The sequence below is a fragment of the Bradysia coprophila genome, chromosome II (genome assembly GCF_014529535.1).
Source record: "Bradysia coprophila strain Holo2 chromosome II, BU_Bcop_v1, whole genome shotgun sequence".
Lineage (NCBI taxonomy): Eukaryota > Metazoa > Arthropoda > Insecta > Diptera > Sciaridae > Bradysia > Bradysia coprophila.
Genome location: NC_050735.1, coordinates 10,414,749 through 10,436,904, shown reverse-complemented (window position 1 = coordinate 10,436,904; position 22,156 = coordinate 10,414,749). Strand labels below are relative to the sequence as shown.

The following is a 22,156-nucleotide window of genomic DNA, read 5'->3' as shown; positions in this document are numbered from 1 at the left end:
AGTTCCGGCCAAACAGACAAAAAACCGAGAAATTAAAGAAACGGCTACTGAAAAATTAACGGCCACAAATAATTGTAATAAAATCAAATAATCGGCAACAGCATATTAAACGGCCGCACAAGATTAATTTTTTAATAAAATCACATAAAGTGCAACCATCATCAGTAAACGAATTGCGACGAACAAAAGAAAGTCGCCACACATACTATACACAGTACGAGAACAGTCTTTGCCAGCATAACATTTTTCTGTGGATCGACGGTCATTAACGTAAGTTCATCTGGCCAAGGGTTCCCTAATTTGGTGAAGAGGAACAACGAAGTCAGCAACTAATTCAACAATTTTATTAAAATCAACCGTACATTGGAATCTATTAAATTCATAATTAAACGGTCGTAGAGTTGACCTCGTCATCATGAGCAAATTGATCAACGTTCTGTGTTTGAATATCTGGAAATGAATAGAAAATATTAAAATGCAAAGATTATTGGAGATACATGAACAGAATATCAAAGATTTGGAGGAATTCTACGAGGAATTGAAGGTCGATGAAATTACAAAGATACTTCTCGATAGAAAACTCAAGGTCGTCACGACTTTATGGGACAAAATTTACGATGCTAATACAACGATGATGGAGTCAACAGATTTTAGTTTTCAAATCAAACATGAAGAAACTGTATCGAAAAAGTATGACGTAGCTTTCAGTATTTTCGATGCTTCCGTTGTGCTGACATATTCATACTTCGACCTTCTGGAAGCACAAAGTTCCAATCAATCAATTCAAATAAGCGAGGTAGTGAGGGTCATCGAACAACAAAAAGAAAATGTAATGGCACTGTTCTGGCAAACTCGCCAGAATTCAACAAGCAGCAGCATCAATTAGCGAAAGTCTACCGCACCTACAATCGACGAAACCCTTACGTCGTATTTGAATCAATCAACCGTTAGCAGCAAGCAGAATCGAAGATTTTCCATTTAAAGGCGTTGCGTTTAATTCAACGTATTTCAAATTTGGTCCGAACGTGACAATTTTTTTTCGAAATCATAGAATGGGCGTTACCGTTTGGAAATTATTGGAAAATTGTTCAACAAATCCTTGATGAGTTGGTGGCCAATCAAAAGAAATTCGGTTGTAGAGCTGATGAACGTACTTGGGGTCGGGAAGACCAACACCAAATTATTGGATTAAACTCCATCCGGCAACAATAATTATATCGACAACAATAGCTACGTTATAAGGACAATTAGGTCATATCGGATCAACAAAAACCAATAAATACAATCCAGTCAGCCATTCAACAACAAAAAGAAAAACAAACTCACTGACCGTATCATCACAAAAATTCCGGAGCGTTTCATGAAGTCATACAAATTTTCGAGTCACATCCATATCATGGTCATCCGATACAGTTTGATGACCGAATCGTTTGAAACAACCCACGAACATGGTTGTTCCAGTACCCATGTTTGGGGTCGCTATTAGTCCCTAACTTGGCCCACTTGCAAACCTAGGATTAAGTAAAAGGGAAGTTGACAAATGTAGATAAAATATCAACAAACACTTAGCTTTGATCGAGTTTCAGTTAAATTTTTGTGTTGGTTCATCGCTTTAATAAACAACTGAATCATCCAACGTTGCAGTATTGGTGTCGAATTACAGGACTTGGCCGTTGGTTTACTCCACCGAACGCTTCCTTCCTTTATCACCAAACGATTCATCTTAAGCACGTTTCGTTCCCATCAACTAGTGCTCCATTTATGAAATAAATATTCGTCACACACTAGTCAAGCAAAAACCAAACTCATCACTTCAAATGGGTTCTCGCTGAGAATTTCATTTTTCTGGTCGATCTGGTTATGGTTTATCCAACAAGGTCCTTTAAATTTCAATCCGTTTAGGACAAATTTATCGAGCACAATTTTAGTTGAATCAAAGAGAACGCGGCGTCAAAACAAGTGTTTCGAGTGGAAACTGGTCAACGATGTCCTTTGTTATGATTATGAATACGAATGTCAATCACCACCTCACAGCTGATCAATTGGCTTAGTTCAATGACCTGTATGCGATATCAACAGCTGAGCAAACGAAACAATCGTGGGAAACAATTCAATTTTGTATAATATCTTGCTTTTCTTTTCCTCACTGAAGGGTTCAGGCCATTCTCCGGGTCAATAACGTTAATAGCGCCACCGGTTAGGAATTATTATAAGTAAAACTCTTTGTCATCGTATATGCCTACGGGCGATGATATTTGTTAGCAATCATACGGGATTGAATTCCCACAAATAAATAAGTTGGAATCATTTTCAAACAAAATTTCTGAAATAACTATTATATCAACTGGGGAATTTAAAAAGTTACGAATTTCTTCTCAAACAATCTCTGGAAAATTCAGAGATTTTGTACACGGATGAATTCGACTTTTCTCACTGAACTACATTGCTAGTACAGGCAGGTTCCGTTCAACAGAAAATGTTACAGAAAATGTTCCTCGAGAACCTTGTAAGAATTAGCCCCGGCGAAAGCCAATTTCTGTTTTGTCATTTTCCTTTTACAAAACATGAAATACATTATTTGTCTTCGAGCCAACTTAATTCTCCTTATACATAATGGAAAATATAAATCTAACTTCCGTTAGCTCATTCCTACAGGGGACGATTTTTCTACAATTTGACTAAAAAAAAGTTTCATTCTGTTCCCTAAACACAATTTTTGCCCTAAACTGAATGTTAACTCTCGATTTAACGAGCATTTTTGTCTACAAATCCGAAAAGTCTCTGAAATGTACGCATAAAAATTCACCCGCATGCCGCATAGAACAAATCAACAAAGACGACAATAATCGTCGTCGCTTTGCATGCATAATTTGTGCATAGAAAAAAAGACAGGCAATCTTGATATGTGCTGCAAGCAAGTGAGAAAGGTAGACTTTGTGGATCATCCGGGTAATCTCTAAAATTACAATGTTTCGTACTACATAACTACAATTCAATTTTCGAAGGACGCTTTTTTCTGAAAATAGTAAAACTCGCTGAATTTTAACTAAACAATTTTCTCGCAGGGAATGTACCGTCTATAAACAGCCCAGCTCACAAAACCATTTTGGTGTTTATTGTTATGCTACCAACTTTCTTGTAAGACAAATTGCTTGTTCCTGTTATGTCTTATTTTTCTATGCATAAAAAATGCATATGAATCGACGGCATATTTTTGTGATCGGCAACTTTGTGAAATCAAAAAGAAAATGTACGCGTACGAGATAACTTCAGATATAATACCATTTGATTTCGATGGGAGAGACAATAGTCATTTTCTCACCTCCGATGAACCTCCGGATGCCTTGTGAAAAATTATGTGTCGACCTCGGGGAAAAAGTAGGAAATTTCATTTTCTCGGGTGAAAAATTCGCTACGCTCTGGCGGTAGGTAGGCGGCGAAGCCGACCGGTCGAAAAATATTTGAGCTCCGCGAAAATATTGTGAAAAGTTAATAAAATATGGGGTAATTGACGACTAAATGGACCACGACTATGATGGAAATGACACCAGGGAGACACACGCGAAATAATATCGAATTATGCCCCGGATTCGTATCGTTTTGGGCTCACGAACTGTCAAAGAAAGTTGTACTGCGAGAACGAGAAAAGAAAAGAAAACAATGGAAGAGTACTGGATCTTGGGCGGGACACAACCAATTACAAGTTCTGATGCTTCCATGTACGGTTACCAATGCAGTATCATAGGTATGTACTAGTTGACATGACTTAGTTAGCTGGATGCAGTCGTTAGTATCCAGGAGCGCTGGCGTTTAGTATACTTTAATCCAAGAAGCGTTATTAGTGAACCATCTGTGGATTTTGCCCTGTGAGTCAGCATGTGTGGGAGCGATACGACAGAAACGCTGTCCAGACTGTTGAGGATACCGCAACGAGTGATACACAATAATTGGCAGGGTGACACATTCTGTCTAAGGAAGATATCACTTTGTGGATTGTTGTGAATGCCGCGATGCGAGAATCCTCAAATCGGTCTAAAGAAAGGCGGAATCTGTGCGGTGAGAGCATTGGCAAGCGTTGAAAGAAGTATGGAGGAAGAAGTATGTTGTCTGAAGCTGTTTCAGCTTTTCCGAAATGTTTTTACGGTTTTCTAGTTTTCCGATGAATTCTCGACAGGTTTACAGTTTTTCCGTTTTTTCGTAATTTCCCGATTGTTGGTCGTTTTCCCATTTTTGTTCTTTTTCCCGATTTCAGTCGGTTTCCGAATTTTCTAGATTTCTCGTCGTTTCCCATTTCCTGCCTCAACTTATTAGCTACCTGGTGTTCATAAGCCTATGTTAATGTCTGCCGTGGTTTGTATGGGAAGCTTGGTGGAAGTTTTAAACAATAGAATTCTTTTGTTTAAATTTTTCACTAGGTTTCTTATGCAAATTACGGCAGATGTGTTCCTCGACGTTTGTGTTAGATCCGATCGTTTGTGAGAAGCGTTAACTTGCCGTTATCCCAAAAGAAAGTGGCCAACGGAACTAGTCCAAAGGAGAATCTTTTTGTGTGAACGGATTTCCCTTTGCTGCGGAAGAAATTTCTTTGAGGTAAACGAGAGTCGTTTTTCACGAAGTGGAAGCGTTTTTTATGAAAGTAATACGTTTCGGCTTTTTTCTCCGTAAGGTGCTTCGGTTAAATGACGAAGAAGGGAGTTGCGAATGTGTCTTTATGACGTTTCTTCACTTTCTGCTGACTTTTCTTGGCGTTTTTCGCATTCAGGTCTTTGTTATTCTTGTCAAATTAACAAATCTGTCAAGAGTGATGAATTGTCGCTAGAAATCGATAGAGTGTGAAGAAGCGCCAGGAAAAATCGCCAGAGGTTTCTTCGCTCTCTGGGGATTTTTCTTGCCAAAGTGTGACGGATCACCGAAAAGGGTCTTGACGATTTGGCTTTAGTTGTGCTTCACGGCTATCGTTTGTAGACATTCACGCTCTTTTGTTGCTTCTTCGCACTCTTCTGTCGCTTTTGTGGTCGTATAGTCGTTCTGCCCAAATGCTTACGACGACAATGACTTCCGACTGAGCGCTGAATTTTACTAAGGTTCTCCAAAGTTTTTAGCAAATGGCAGTTGAATTTTCCGAAGGTGAGCCATGTGGCACTTACAGCAAAATCCTGAGGCATTTTGACCTTTTTGGTTGTGCTCTGCGAAAGTTTGCAAAATGTGGAAAGTGCCCAAGAGCTCTGGATGTGTACGATGGTAATGGCAGACTAGTAATGTCATTTACCTGGCGCCTGAAATGAGTTTCTTGAGTTTCTCGAATTTGTTGGATTTCTTGACGTCGCAGAATTTCCAGCAATTTTTGTGTAGTTTTCAGCCTGGGTCAGGCTTGGTTTCCGCTTGCCGAAGAAGCACTCTGTATGAGAGACGCTTGGCTCCGTCTGCATTGAGCGGAAAGTGAACGTCGGCCGATTCTTCTTCTAAGTAGGCTTTGCTGCGTGGTAGTTTACAGAGTTCGCTGTGCCACGTCTGTTGCTTCGTTAGTTCGTGTTACTGTGAGTGAGTGCAATAGCCAGAGCTTCTTTTTGTTGCAGCTGTCCGTGGGTCGTATCCAGGGATGTCTGAAATGCGCCTTGGGGAAGAATCATACAAGTGAATGAACGAAGCATGTAACGCAATTCATGCCGTGGATCATCTTCAGGTGACAGTACTTTCAGGCGTAGCCTCATTTTAGTTTCGTTAAATGTTTCGTTCATTTATTCATTTGTATTTTAACGTGGATGTCATTTCGGACATCCTTGATGATGATCTATCGATAAGATAGTTTCGACGGTTTCAATTAGACATGTAGTTCCCGCGTAATCATGTTTGGAAACGGACGACGCTGGTTGTTAATTGCCAGTGGCGCATGTATGATTTGTTTCGTTTGGGCGTGCGCATGGTGTGTGAAAGCGCTCAAGCGTTTTTGTATTTTATATATTTTTTGACCAAGGTTCTGAAAGAACAGTTTAAGTCTACCACGAAGGCACTCACTACGGGTAGTGTGGAAGGTCGACTTGAAGAAAGTGTTTTCTTTCGGATGCTCAGTGTTTTGCTTTTGTTAAGTTGCATTTCTCATGCTAGATCCCACCTTTTGGGTGGGACAGATCCTTTGATGTCTGAACGTGTCAATGGTATTTTTATTAGCCATGATCTATTGCAATGAAATGTAATTTTGATGGCAAAAAAGCGTGTTTAGAAGAAGGACTACTAGAACTGTCTAAATCTCTCATTAGTAATTTAATTCGGTTTGGTTTCACTGAAAATCTTCAAAACGTTGTCTATGAAATGACACGGTAAGGGTTTGCGTATATGTTTTCAATAAAACTTAAACTCGTGTGAATTACGGCCCTCGCTTCGCTCTGGCAAACTTCCCACTCGTTGATTTTTGTTCTGTTTGTTCGGTTTTGTTTAGAAGGCAAAATCACATGGCAAAAAGGTGCTATTGAAATAGATACAAAAATTCATTTGTATCAACAGCAGCTAGATCGTTAGGCTAACGTTAGGCTGTCTTGGAACCTGACCTCGGGAATTCCATTCTCTACCAAATGATTTTTTTGAATCGGTTGAGAATTACTCCGATTATCGTGTTAACGAAGAGCAGAAGATACTTCTTCTGAGAACTGCAATCAGATGGTTGAAGCGATACCGCTCATTTCCGGACTTTACCTGAGGATTTCCATTCTTCGTCGAATAAAATAATTTTTGCGAAAATCCGTTGAGATTTACTCAAGTTATCGTGTTGACAAAGAGCACAAAGTTGTTACGTTTGACGTTTTTTCATCACATTTCCATGCATTTTAATCATGGTGAACGTGTTATGTACGGTGTGTTTTCTTTTGTAAAACCCGTGATGCGGTAAAGGGAATAAACTTCCCAGCCGTTGGCCCGGTTTTTGTGACACCGCCTTCGTGATCGACTTAGAGGCTTTGCCTGTTCTTTCAAAACCTTGGTATGTAATTTCTTATGATGTTTGGTGATGCTGAGGGATTGCAGGTTGTTGACTGAGGTCACAAGAAGCGGAGATCAGAGTACACTGTACACTGTAGAAATATTAATGTCGGGAGAGAGGGAAGCAATGCTAATACATTTCTGTTTCTGTCTTTTTCTGTAATGGAGTGATTGTATGCATGCGCAAGCGGAATCAAAAGGATGAACGAATGTGCAAAGAATGGAAAGAAATAACAACTGAGGATGAATGAGGAATATGCTAAGAATCGGATAAACGGCGTAGTTCGGCAAAGAAGCACAATAACCAAGAAAAGTGCTCTTCCCCGAACCAATATTACCTTCCACTGCGACTCTCATGGCACTTACACTTGAATGATAATGGGACGCAAATGGTATATAAGAACTAAAAATCGTGGGATGTTACGAAGTGTATCAATGGATGAAACAATGATGAATGAATGGGGTATGAAAATGAATGAATGAAAAGCAAAAATGGAATATTCAGGACACTATGATTGACAAACAAACAAACTTGAACAGAATGATCATTGACACGCGACAGTGATTAGTAAGTATGTGGGTTGTGGACTAAGGTAATTGATTGAAATAAAATGAAACAAAAGTAGATAGTCCGATCACTTGGTCGAGCGACGGTGATTGTTGTTAGTATATAAGTCTACTGCATACCGAGTAGCGACCCAGCGCTTTCTTAGCAATAAGAATTGTGAGTGTAAGAGGGAAAACCAAGTGGTAACTCCATTGTCAGTGTTTTCACGTTCGAACTCTCTGGGAATGTTCACAGGAGCCAGCTCGGATGTTGCAGATGACGAAGGAAGGACACTTGAAACAAAATAAATATGAAAGAACTAAAAAGGTACAGAGCGTGACAAAATAAGAAAAGGTAAAATCAAAGGGAAAAGGTAATTGATAAAAGATGATAAAGTAGCTAGTCCGACCACATAGATCGAGCGACGGTGGTTGAGTTAGTTACCACAGAAAGTACTCTGTGGTATATAAGAAAATAGTAAACCAGAGTGGTGTGCCCTACACTGATAGCATTCAGAACACACATTAAGTTCGAAAGGTGAAAGTTGAACGGGGAGAGTGGAGACATACTAATGTGTGCTTTGAATGTAATCAAGGAGAACGAAAAGGGGGGATTAGGGTCTGACTCACAATCAAACCAAAATCCTCACGTCCAATGTTCTCATGGGATCGCTCACAGGAGCACGTTTTGGTTACTCAAGTCAAGTCAAGTCAAGTCAAGTCAAGTGAAAAATTCGCTACGCTCTGGCCACAAAGAAAACACAGTCGAAATGAAATTTCCATTTTTTTTCCTTGGTTAACAAATAACTATTATATCAAATGGGGAATTTTAAATGTTTCCAACTACAAATTCCTTCTCAAAAAAATATAAAAAGGTTTGTGGGCTGTGATGGCTGCCTCCCTCTAGGTATAATTACTCGTAGATAATTCGACTAAAAATAAGTTCCCTAAACAGAATTTTTGCCCTAAAGTGACTCTCGATTTAACGAGCATTTTTGTCTACAAATCCGAAAGTCTCTGAAATGTACGCATAAAAATTCACCCGCATGCCGCATGAAATAAAGAACAAATCAACAAAAACGACAATTGTCGTCGCTTTGCATGCACGATTTGTGCATAGAAAAAAAGACAGGCAGACAATCTTGATATGTGCAAGCAAGTGAGAAAAGTAGACTTTGTGGATCATCCGGGTAATCTCTAAATGTTTTGTAGTACAAAACTGCAATATAATTTTCGATTGACGCTTTTTTCTCAAAATAGTAAAATTTGCTGAATTTTGACTAAACAATTTGGCAGCTGTCGTCGCTTCGCATTAATATTGTGCATAGAAAAATAAGAGAATCACTTATCTTGGCTTGAGTGCAAGTACACTTGGCTCAAGAAAATAAAATTGTTTACTGAATTTTTGTACATTTCACCCGATCGGAAGTGAGAGTACTGAAGTCTGAACGACGTCGGTCCAGTGGTTTGAGAACTATGAACAAAAAACATGTGGAGCAAAACATATCAATTGTCATTAAAATACTTTGAGTTTTTTCAAACAATGTTCACGGTGCCTTCGAAGCCCAAAAAACCATGAAATAAAGATTGCCCTGCAAGTTTTCAGAGTGCTGAACAAGTTCATCGAGAACCTTGTAAAAATAAGCCTCCGCGGAGACCAATTTCAGTTTAGTCATTTTCCTCTTACATTCGGGCGAACTTAATTTTCCTTATACGTAATGGAAAATATAAAATAAGCTTCCGCGAGCTTATCCCTACAGAAATTATATTGGACGATTTTGCTTTAATTTGACTAAATATTAGTTTCATTCATTCTAAATATTTCTTAAACAGACTTTTTGCCCTAAACTGAATTTTAACTATCGATTAATTAGCATTTTTGCCTGCAAATCTTCGAAAGATTACTTGCATTTAATCTTTCGAAAATAATCTGTCGATGGATTAGATCGAAATCTTCAAAGGGATTTCAATTTTATTATTTTGAAATTAAAAAAATTTTTCCAACATTTATTTGAAATATTGAGTCAGATTTAATTGTTTTATTTATTCTGAAATTGGAAATATTTGTTTAGTTGAAATTAAATGTTTTTTTTTTTTACTTAATTTGATCAGGATTTGAACTCGTTCACCTCGGTACCTCCGTATCTCCAGTCCTGTACTTTACCACTGAGCTATTGGGTTCGTAATCTTAGCAAGATTTATTTTCGCACCGTTGTTACGGAGATTTTACTCTTTCAAAGATTAAAAAATTAATCTTCTGAACGAAAAATTTGTACCAACTGAGGTAACCATCATAGTAGACGAGTTCAAATCCTAATCGAAGGCAACATTTTTTTTCATTTTACCAATTATTTAATAAACTATTATCATACTTCATAAATCTGTATGAGCAACGATAAGGAAGTTGAGCCTGGCAAAACTATTGAAAAGTACCATAAGCGTATGGAAAATATTATAATAACGATATTTTTCACCCATATTTAATTGTACCATTGATTAAGAAGTATAACAGACCAGTTTGCATGGAAGAATTATTTACTTTTTCACCGATTTTCTTTACTCGAAAATCAATATCCTTTAAGAAAAGCAAAAAAAAAAAATCTGAAACATTTGGATGCTGTGGTTTTTACTTTTGCATCGCTAACAGATGACTAAAAATTACACATGGCAGTAGCTTCTAATCATAAACTCTAGATACCAGGACAATGAACTTTTAACAAAAACAAAACATTTTCGTGGCAAAATCTTCACTTCTAATTGCTACTATCAATTTTAGACATTTTAAACCGAAACTCAATCTATCGAAAGATTTAATTTTTGTAATCTTTGAAAAAAGATTGAAACGAAATCTTTCGAAATATTTAAAATATTCGTAATCTTTCCGTAGATTAAACATTAAATCCGAATTTTTTCTCTGTGTATTCAATTAATAAAATGATTCAAATAAACAATTGAATTGCTAAAAAGTATTTCACCGAATGTTCCTTTTTAAATGTATTTGCGGTATTCAATTTACTTGTCTTTTTTTATATGCACAAAAAATGCACACAAATCGACGACATGTGTGCTGAAACGAAAGAAATGGTCGTCTATTTGCGCTAAATGAATTTTACTAAACAATTCGACGTTATATCATTTTATTGACATTGAAACTATAAAAAAAATATTTTTCATTTCAATCCAAATTTTAATTGTCTAGAATGCTCACAAAACGATTTTGGTGTTTATAGTTGTGCGACCAACTTTTATGTAACACAAATATTACGTTGTATGTTACTGTCTTCTTTTGCCACGCATAAAAAATGCATAAAATCGACGACAAATTAATTTGTCAACTTTTATTTTGTTTACGAGATCTCAAAAATGTCCCCCCGAAGTAATCCATGTAATTCGAAGTAATTCTATTTGCATTCAATGCAACATTTCAAAATGTATCTTATGGTTGTAATTTTAACATTAAAAAAAAAACTCGAAAATGTAAAAGGAAAAACTGACAAAGTTGCCGATCACAAAATATGTCGACGATCTATATGCATTTTTTATGCATAGCAAAAGAAGACAAGTACAAACACCGTAAGATTTGTCTTACAGGAAAGTTGGTATGTACAATACACGGAAAATAATTTGTTATCTCGTATCACGATGAGTAAAAGTACCTAGATTGGAAGCTACTATTTTTTATATAGTTTCAATGTCAATAAGATGATAATAACGTCGAATTGTTTAGTAAAATTCATTTAACGCAAATAAATGACAATTTCTTTCGCTTGAGTACACAAATTTGGAAAAAGAATGGGACATTTCTCTTCCATAATGTAAATGTAACACATAAACAATTGATTTTGCTTTGTTTAAATTACATGCACATCACTGATGTTGATTTATTATAAAGATAAACATATTTGTATAAAATGATAAACATTTGGTGTGATAAAAAAGTATTTCACCGAATGTTCGTTTTTAAATGCATTTGCGGCATTCGATATAGTTTCTTTTTTTGCTGGGATTGGGTTTTTGCTACTGGGAGAGAGAACGTACTAAAACGTAAAAAGCTGTCAAAAGATGTGACAGAAGGATTAGCTAAATATACTGAAATCAAACATTTTAGAGAATTACTCACTGTACTTCCTTTTTGTTTTTGTATTTTCGTTTTTTTTTTTGTTTTGTTAACTTTCATAATTAATACGTTAAAATCGTTATAAGAATTTTGGATTGTCGAAAGTCGCATTGACTTGCATGAGTATTTCTCATTTCAGCATTTTCGACTGGAGCGGAGAAAATTAGTTTTAATTAATTTTACGTAGTCACGTATACATTCGTACATAACTGGGACTAATAAATATCGCTTAATTTCAATAATAAATTGTTTTGTGAGTTCATGTTTACATAATTTCACTATTGGATAAGAAGAATGTTTCTGTGCGAAGGAATGAGGAGAGGAGATTCGGTTTTGATATCACATAGGTATATACAATATATAAACTTTGACAGAGAATGAAATTGTAAATAACCGACTTCTACAAAAAGAAAAACCGAAAAAAAATGAAAAAGCATGAAGCATGTTAGGAGTTGTTATAAAGTATATTTATGACAGCCCAATGCTGATATGAAACAAAATGCTAATGGTTTTCATCGATTTCGGTCTGTGCGGTTAAGATAGGGCTGTTTTCTGGCATATTTATGTTAGTTAGGCATTTGGAAAATGAACAGTTTGCCCGTGGTACGCATTTCAAAAGCTGACTTATTGTTCGACTAACGAAAGCCATTGATAACCATACGCATAAATTCGGTATACTAATGTTTTGGCTGGATTTTATTTATGCGATACTAACATGATCTGTGAAGTTGGGCGACTGTATGCGGCAAAACTATGTATAGCTTTCGGATTGAATATTATAAGTCGTCGGGCATAAGTCTATTTTTCCATAATAAGAAAAGTGATGTTCTTGGACACGCATGAACTATCGGAGCTAGTTCGTATAAATATCTACCACTATCTCGTCCTTTTCCTCGTAATTATGTAACTATGCTCATATGACTAATTCATCACAAGCATGAACTTTTATGTTATAATTCCATGTAATTAGAGCCTTAATGTAGAGAATGGAGTTTTGAAATTAAGGTAAAAGAATCTTTCGATAACTTAGTCAGTCAAAGGACCTGACCCACCCATAAGGTGATAAGGTGGTATCTGGTTTTGGTTATGTGACAAGCATATGTAGGTAAAATGATACATAAAAAATATAGGTCTGTCCAACCGGACTTCATTATGTTGTGTTTTATCATGTGTCTATGCCAATTTCTTTCTCGAAAATATGACAGAAACAGAAACATTATTGCCAAACGTCTACTGTTCGTTCATTCCATCAATAACTCTTCTAAATCCAGAACTGTTCCATTACGATTTAATCCAATTAACGGTAAATGGAACAAAAATTTCCCACCACCATCAAGTACATTGTGTTTATTTAACCACTCAATCATAGCACTCGCACCATCAAGCTAAAATCAATATTTTATTAAGTACCAATTAGTTGATATATACAACCGATTTGATTGAAAATGAGAAAATTTTCATTAAAATTTAAATTTGTTATTATCCTTGTTCTGTTGATATTTCGGTGGAATTTGATTGATATAAAATGTTTGGATTAAGCGATTCAATCAGAGAAATATTTTTTTTAATTAAACAAATTATCTCGTAGGGTGTTTGACTGAAACTTTGTTTTATTTTCATTTTCAGGTAAGCTTTTTCATTTATATGGAGACCTCTGGTGTTTTTTCGAGAGTCAAAGATATATATCGATACCTACCAATGCATAAAAAGGAATGAGTAAGTAGTGAGTAATTTGTTTTCAGTAAAAATAAATGAAACTAGTCCGATTTTTCTGACATTTTTACTGAAACCTGTCACATACGGCTATTCGTCTGTTATCGATAACGACGACAAAAATAATGACAAGCTCTGAGTAATATGGTTCTTTATACAGTAAAATGCATGTTAAAGAAATTGAAGTACAAGATTTGAAATTAACACATTGGAAATACTTTGATCGATGAAAGTAATAAACTCGATAATAATACTTGTCGTCTATGACAGGTTAAACAAATGAAGAACTAGATTGAACCTACAAAACTCTGTTGCAATAGGTAAGAGGACCTCACGCAAAAAGGGTCAAAATTAACAAACGTTTTTCTTAGAACGAGACGTCACTTGTGAACCTACAGATGATTAGGTAGGTCGATCAAAAATTGTGGCGAATAGAGCTAAACTGGCCAAAATCGTGTTTGTGTGTTTGAAGTCCCCGTTTTACGGTCAATAACAAGGTCGATCTGGGCCACCAGGCCACGTGGCTTCTGAACTAAGCCTTGAAGTATGCAAATATACTATCTGAGGAAAGTCTGGCGCGTAACTGATACGAAGCCTAAATTTATGACAGACATGGGTTTACATGTTCATTGTATTTGGGTTATGTCATACGAGTCATTCAGTGTGTTAGCAACCGTTACAGCCACCAAGCACGCCGCAGTTATCAAAATTATGAAGTTTGTGTGAGTTCTAGGGAGGGATTCTTTTGAAAAACAGCCTACCGAAATCGGACGCATTTTCCAGTGGACTTTTATCTATGTGCTTAGAAAGGTTATCAACCCCAGAAGCCAAAACCGCTTTCAAAAAAAATCTTCGAATCTTGCTAGCAATATCTATTAAACTAATTTCATTCTCGTTTTCATCGTAAGTATTAAATTTGTAGGACGAAAATAACTCACAGATAACCAATTTCAATTAAGTGAAAAATATTTTGGATAATACAAGACAAAACAAAAAAATCCATTTAGCCGGTCAACGCTTAATATATAAAAAATATCACGTAGATTTCACATCCATTATTTCATACAAACAACCAGTCTATAAACAAAACCAATAAAATTATGACCGCATTTTATACCCTCACCTCATACATATAGTGGAATCATCGTTGTTAATCATCTTAGGCAATAAAGCTTTTCCCATCTCATCAGGTGGTCGTCTAATGAATTACTTTTGTATTTATTTAATACAAAAACAACCCTTTTTGTCATTACAATATAACCGTACATGCATGTAGCGAATGCCTAGTCTCATTCGCCATTACACAAGTTTTGATGGATTTCGTTTTTTCCTTCTTGTGGCAGTTACACTAGCTGGGTTATATATATTTTGTTTGTTCTGCATTAGTATAGTTATATGTTATCCATTTTATTCATTCCTTCGTGTTCTCTTTGTGATGGATATACAGCTACATACCAATCTAATAATAAGCGTGTTTACATCAAACTTGAACGACATTTTTGGTACATTTAATGCTTTTGCCGAAAAGTCTTATAGGACTCTCTTTAAAGAAGTCTTTATTTGATCAAGCAAATTGGGTTTTCCATTGTATTTGGATTCAATTTGATTAATTGGTTTTTCGTACGAAAAAAGTGAGAAAAAATGCTTCACGAAAATGGATCAAACTAAAGAATTTTCCGACCTGTCCAATCCGATGAAGCAAATTTAATTTCATATGTTTTGACTACTTGTCTCTGTCTGGCTGTCATATCTGTTTGAGGATTTAGTTAAACGAAACGTTTTTGAAACTATTTGGCTTTATGGCAAGCGCGTAAAGGTATCTATTATATTCAATACGCCTGTTCTATAAACCTAAACTTTTTGTTTACGTTTGATACAATAGTTATTTGATTACCTAGCGGACAAAATAGGAAATTCAAACGAGATAGTAAAATTTTCGGCCAGTGACAAGATAGGTCCATATTTTGCATGAGTTGGAATTCTTCGAAGTGAACACAACGTTTTTCATGTGAACTGTACACAGAAAAAAAACATGAAAAATAAATCAACAAAGAAAATCGAACATGCGTTGAAACCCGTACTTTTCATGTTTGGGCACTACTTTCGACGCCTTAGGCATGTAAAATCCGCATTACATAATTCGGGATCAAAATGAAAAGTCTCGTTTTAGTGTGTTTATTGACCTCGGCTACGCCTCGGATCAACAAAATTCACAAATAAACTCTACTTTTCGTCGCTTTATCCCTGGTCATGTAAAATACTCTTACATGATTTAGAGTTCCCAAGGTTCTAAATTAGCCTATTACATCACTTGGAAAAAGAAGAGAATTCATTTGGGACCTCACAGCATGTATGCATTACCAAAACTAGGGTTGTCTGAAAAGTCATGTTTTTGTTTTATTATTGACCTTGGCTTCGCCTCGGATCAGAAAATTCTTCTTTTCAACTTTTGATCCCTCGTCATGTAAATAAATATTTTCCACGATCATTTTTTACCATGCCATTTTCTCAATGCGCAAGAAAAACATTTGACCCTGTTAGTAACATAGAAATTACTGTAAGAACCTGGCTACCAAGAGGAGTAACGGGTTGTCACTTACACTGAGGAAAAAGAGTTGAAAATCTCACCTATGCGGCGCTACAGCAGCTATTGTGGATTACTTGGAGCCAAAATTACCAGCTACAGGTGAGATTTTCAACTCTTTTTCCTCAGTGAATTTCGGTTGTCGTCAATTACAGAAGGATTTTCGATTTTTTAGTAATCGTAGATGAGATTCGTTTGAAGGTTATGCTACAAGAAAGTTGCAACGACTAACAAACATATTTGTTTGTGCACACAGTTATATAGACATTTTGTTGCAGTCAGGGCTTATTTTTGGGAATTTCAATTCGGAGAAAATTATCAGCGCTTAAACCGTTATATTATTGTAGAATGTACATCGTAATATCCAACTTGATAGTCATTAAGAGTGATATCGCCAAAACTTGAACCAATTTTGGTGAAAATAAATACAATGGTTCGGCGATCCAGGCAAGCTATAGCTCGTTAGAATCGTCTTTCAATTCTAAGAAATAGGGATCTTTTAGTTTTTCTGTTAGTTTCCCATTTTCATAGCATAGTCATAGCATGTCAAGGGGTGGTGAAAACAGTTTTTTTGTTATAGCTCAAGATAGACATGTTTCTAAAAGTTGAAAATTTGTAGCAATATAGGCCTTTGGCAGACCTTCATAAAGAGTATAATCATCGGTATGGGCCGCCACCCGTTCTAGACTTATGACTCAAAATATGGTCAATGTTTGGTCAGTGCTACTGGCTTGCAACAGAATTTATCCGCGGAACTGATATAGGTTTATTGTAAAGCAGAGATGCGCAGCGTTCGTTTACATATAAAAAACGTTATTTTACACACATTTCCATATTGTGTGACCTCTTGTGAAGCACAAATTACATCTTGAGTGACCATTTATTGACTGTAAACGAACGCTGCGCATCTCTGCTTTACAATAAACCTATATTCGTAGCAAGCAATTGAGTTTCTGTTCATTTTGTGAAGTAAAAGAAATGAGGTTTTCCACCTTCTACGAAGAAGGAGGAAAGCAACATTTTCAAGACCAATGATCGCTCGGTTTAGGACAATTTCGAACTGAACATGTAATTTTGATTTAGTTTATTTCATTCCCATCGCTCCAGCCTGTTTGAAGACCAAAAACAAGTTGAAAACACTGAAAAATATGTGTCTCCTGGAGCGACATTTTACTTCAACTAACTTTATGGCTTGCAACAGAATTTATCTGGGGTTTTTTATACGTGGAATAAAAGAGGGTAAGTCCAGCTACAACACCCTATAGTCAGTTCCGCGGATAAATTCTGTTGCAAGCCAGTAGCACTGACCAAACATTGACCATATTTTGAGTCATAAGTCTAGAACGGGTGGCGGCCCATACCGATGATTATACTCTTTATGAAGGTCTGCCAAGGCCTATATTCCTACAAATTTTCTACTTTTAGAAACAAGTCTATCTTGAGCTATCACAAAAAAACTGTTTTCACCACCCCTTGACATGCTATGACTTTTCACGTGTTCACTCCGAAAATGGGAAACTAACAGAAAAACTAAAAGATCCTTATTTCTTAGAATTGAAAGACGATTCAAACGAGCTATAGCTTGCCTGGATCGCCGAACCATTGTTTTCAAATTGGTTCAAGTTTTGGCGATATCACTCTTAATCGAAACTCTTATCATCTAATTTTTATTCGAATTTCAATAATGAAACATCAATCACAGCGAATCGAAAATCACAACGAAATAATTTAATTTCCAATAATATGAATCTGTTAGAAAATCGTATAATGGACAATCAAAATTCAATTTCCAATAACCCCGAGAAAAATGAAGAAGAGGGAAAGTAGAAGAACATCGGGTACCATTGAGAAATATCTCAAACAAAGTTGTAGGTTGCTTAGGAAACTAACTAAAATAGAAAGAAGGTAGAATTCGCTCAAGCTTTCGAAAATATGTTAAGATGGGTGTTAAATACCTAGCACCAATATACCATGTTAGGTATGATGAGGTTTATATAAAGGAATCGGAAAACATTGTTCTCACCCTCGAAGACCATCAAAAAAGCTTCACTAAATATGCAAGACAGAACACCATCTATCAACATATTTCTCGTCTAAACAGTTGTATATGGATGTAGATTAGATTTTCCTTATTGGGGTAGTAATTCTTAGTAGTTTTTTTTCGGATTGATGACATTAGGTCTATGAAACTAAAATAGAGGATTGATATTATTCGGTCTACAAAACGACAGTTCTAATTAACAAAGACTCAAGTCCGCGTTAACAAGCACTTACTGTTTCACAACATATCCTTATCTGACCTAGAACCTAAGTAGTTGACAACTAAAAATTGAACGAGCCGCTGGCGAGTTCTCGAATCGAATTCGTTAATAAGATCCTTAAGCATAATTTGTCATTTGTCATAACAAACTTTAGGAATCAGTGACTTCGCTCCATTCATCTTATCATTTCGCTTCTGATGACTTCCACTTAAAAGTCTGGGTCTTAGAATAGAACTAATATTGTAATTGCTTTCCAAACTTTTACTTCATCGTCATCATCACATACATACGCACCTATTTATCACACGACACAATCCAATATCTGTATCGCAGAAATGATTAATTTGATACACAACATTCTGGCATAAATTCAAAAATGTAAATTAGAGGAACCATATGCGAACTGCGAAGAATTCAATTTCCATTTAATATTTCACTCTGCAATCAAAATGAATTTTTAATTTCAAAGTGTGATCAATCCATGAACAATCCTTTCCTAGAAATCCGGTAATATTAATCTTCATTCGGGTGCTTGAACAGCATATATCCACCGATGATAAATACATCGTTATGAAAATGTGTATTTCAATCATAATTTTAGAAAAAAAAGGGAAATCTCTTAACATTTTCACTTTGGGGAAAAAATCATTTCTCAAACATTTAAGCCTTTCAATGTCTATTTTAATAATGATTACAAATAATCACCAATTTAGTGTTTTCCCTTTATTTTCACGCCACCGAAATTGTCTGCAATCTTCTTCGTTCAATAAAATTTTCTCAGATGAGAGAAATCCGTTGGACGCCTGCGCTTTCGCTGCTTTCGTCAAAAGCAAAACACCATCATTCCCAAGCACGTGAGAAATATCCTATTTGAACAGCGCACATTTTCAGCTCTTTCGGTATATTGTGTGTATATGAATGTGGAAACCAGGAAAGATTCTTCATCCCTTACTTAAAGAGACGGAACGGCGCCTCTCTCCCTTATATAACTGTTCCCACACCGTATTCGACTGCGAATTTGTACGGAACGGTCAGTTGTGTTACAGCTTTTCTGCTATACGCGTCGTCATAATTTTGTCTCTTAAATGTTATTGTCGCATCATTATCGCTTTGTATGAAAAGTCTGAATTTCCATAAAGTATTTGATTGCGCGCTTTTTTTATTGCTAGAAATGCTTGCCACCAACTTTTTGGTATTTTTAGTGGGAATTTACGGATAGAATGGATGCTGGCAAATGATCTTCCCTTTTTTTTCGACGATTATTTTTATTGAAACATTTACACAATTGCTCTAGATCCAGATTAAAAATTTGTGCGGTTGCCATAATATGCTCTTCGTTGAGAAAATGTTAAGCGAATTTTTATGGTGATTATTTCTGTGTTTTATGAAGTGCTGTGCTACCATAAAGTGTTTAGCCTGCATAAATTTGTGCGAGCACATAAGAACAAACAAGCAGAAGATAATAAAAACAAAACAAAAATATAGAAAAGGCGAAACGGACCATTTTTGTGGTGATTTTTTGATAACAAAACACAAAAGAAAAATATTTTTTTGTCGGAAACGTTTTCCCTAAATTAAATGTTTTATTACCCAATTTGAGGATTACGTGAATAATGGACACTCCAGTGTTAGTGGCGGTTCCGTCGGAGGGCCACCTCAAATCGGCTACAAATTCACCAATCAAACGGATCAAGAAACTATCGTGTTCCAGCCAAGTGAATAATAACTACTCCAATTTGGACATGGAATCTTTGGAAGATATGCTGAGAAAGGTAGACATAACAATCAAAAAAAAAATTGTTACAAAAAAAAATCGTTTCTGATTGTCACGATATCAGTTTTCCGTTGCACTAAATCCGCACATTAAATTCTCCCAATGTTCCATTTGCGTTAGTTTTATATGCCAGCTCCAACTGAAAATCCACTTATAAAAAACCCCGAAACTATACAAAGAAAATCGGAAAAACTTTCACCCATACCATTTATTGGCTCTCGGCCAAATATCCCAGCGCAATGTAGTTTGGAGAAAAGTTTATTGATTTAGTAACACTTCCTGACATTATCGAAAGAAATATTTCTTTCTGTTTTTTTTTCTACTTCTTTACTTCGTTGCCCCCTTTTACTGCTCCAAACAAACAACCACTTATTACATAGTTTACGAAACGCAAGTAAATTTATACAATGTCCCGCACTCACTCTCTCCTCTAAATGTACTTTCGTTTCAGAAAAATGTGTGTTAATTCAATAATGTGTGATAAATGGTCGATGAACTTGTTTTTGATGTGATTATACAATGAAATTCTGGTGTGATAAATGATTTCGACATCAATTGCTGGCATATTTGATTTGGGGCTTTGTGTGAAAGATGCATCCACCAACTTTCTTCTATTATAGTTTCTGTTTTTCGGTGTAGTGTGTACGCAGGCTGGATGTCATTTTCAATTTAGAACGTAATTTATTGCACATTGTCTATTGTTAAGTGAACGATGCAAGTAAAAACATTCTTCGTTTGTGTATTTATACTGTGAGATAGTGTACCTACTCGTTAGGCAGTTGATTTATTGTTTCGATTTATAATTGAACATTTTTTAGATAGAGTTAATCAGCCGTCTGTCTGGAAATCTAGACTTTTGAAACTTTTTTTTTTCTTTCAAAAGAACCCAGTTAAAATGTGTTGTTTTTTCAATTCTTTTCAACTTTTTTTTAATCAAATTTTTCTTAATTTGTTTGCAACGAGGGCGACCATCAGCTTTGCAAAAACAACATAAGCGCCATACGATTATCATTTACCATTTCACATCATATATGACGAACCATAAATAGCTTTTGAAGATCGATAACGACGATGATTTATGTAACTTTGTAGGGAAAGTTTTTGATGACATTTTCATTGGTGGCTGGGTTTTGATGTGGGATGTGAAAGGGCATACAGTGAACATGGAAAATCGTCGCTTGTTGTAGTTATATTTTATTTATATGTTGTATGTGTTAGCAGCCGAACATCACTGGATAAAATATCAAATGTAAATTACCAAACGTGTTCGAAAATGTTCGGCACAAATGTGTACTCGACCCGTATTTGTGATTTATCTTTTGATTTCATTTATTTTTAGCTTTGAAAAGCTTTATTTATATATGAAGTTTGCTGTGTTGGTTTGTAAAAACATTGAGGGTAGACTACACACTAGAAAGTTAGGTTGACTAAGTTAATTGACGGAACCACTGCATTTCTCTATCGAAAACCGTGTCTGCATGAAAATTCAACCAATCAGTACTTCATATGTTAGAGTTACTATAACTTTTCCACAAAATAGACAGTTCAATTGATCCTATCTGTTCTTGTGGTTTAGCACCTGAAAACATTGGCCACATCCTTAGGGATTGCCCTGTCCAGATTCTGAGGGATTGTCGTCTTGAAAACTGGAAGATTCCAGTATTAGAAGAAGTAAGTCTTAGGGGTTGGAAGCAAAGGATACTTTATCTGTCACTATCTATCTGCTGCTATGTTCTTAGTCCTTAGTCCTTAGTGATGCTTTCTCAAATTGATTTTGTGACAATTTGAAATTCTGAATGCCGTTTTTCACTAAAATATTTTTCGTATTCGTACACACTACTTACGAATACTTACAAGACTCATGTATGACGAATGACGATGTCGAGCATCTACGAGACCCTAAACAAAAAATTTGAAGTATGTCATTCATAACCACCCTTTTTAGCGCTATAATATTGAAAACGTGAATCTACGACCAAAACGACAATTCGTAAAGAGGTGAGATATCAACTCATGATGAAGCAAGGATTCCCTGCTTTTCAAAAATCCGGATACGATGTTCTTTGTCTCGCTAGAAATTCTACGAATTCGCGACTTTATTCTTAAATTTTCCACTATGGTCTAATTTGTTCGTCTATTAAAGGTAAAACAATCGTTTCAACTGAGAGTAAAGGTGCACTGAATAAAAA

At 35.8% G+C, this 22,156-nt stretch overlaps 1 protein-coding gene across 12 annotated transcripts in view; it reads left to right on the top strand.

Moving 5' to 3' along the window:
- The window catches only part of LOC119072068 (uncharacterized protein CG43867), a 178,504-nt gene that overhangs the window by 100,072 nt on the left and 56,276 nt on the right, over positions 1-22,156 (top strand). For 2 of the 12 annotated variants that reach the window (XM_037177281.1, XM_037177266.1), the window contains exon 1: positions 19,249-19,965. The exons of 9 other annotated variants lie outside the window; for them this stretch is intronic. In XM_037177281.1, the coding sequence (XP_037033176.1) occupies positions 19,807-19,965 (159 nt within the window). In that variant the 5' untranslated portion in view covers positions 19,249-19,806. Of the gene's footprint in view, positions 1-19,247; positions 19,966-22,156 lie in introns of those variants that run through there. One more of the 12 variants, XM_037177273.1, reaches the window with a different exon arrangement.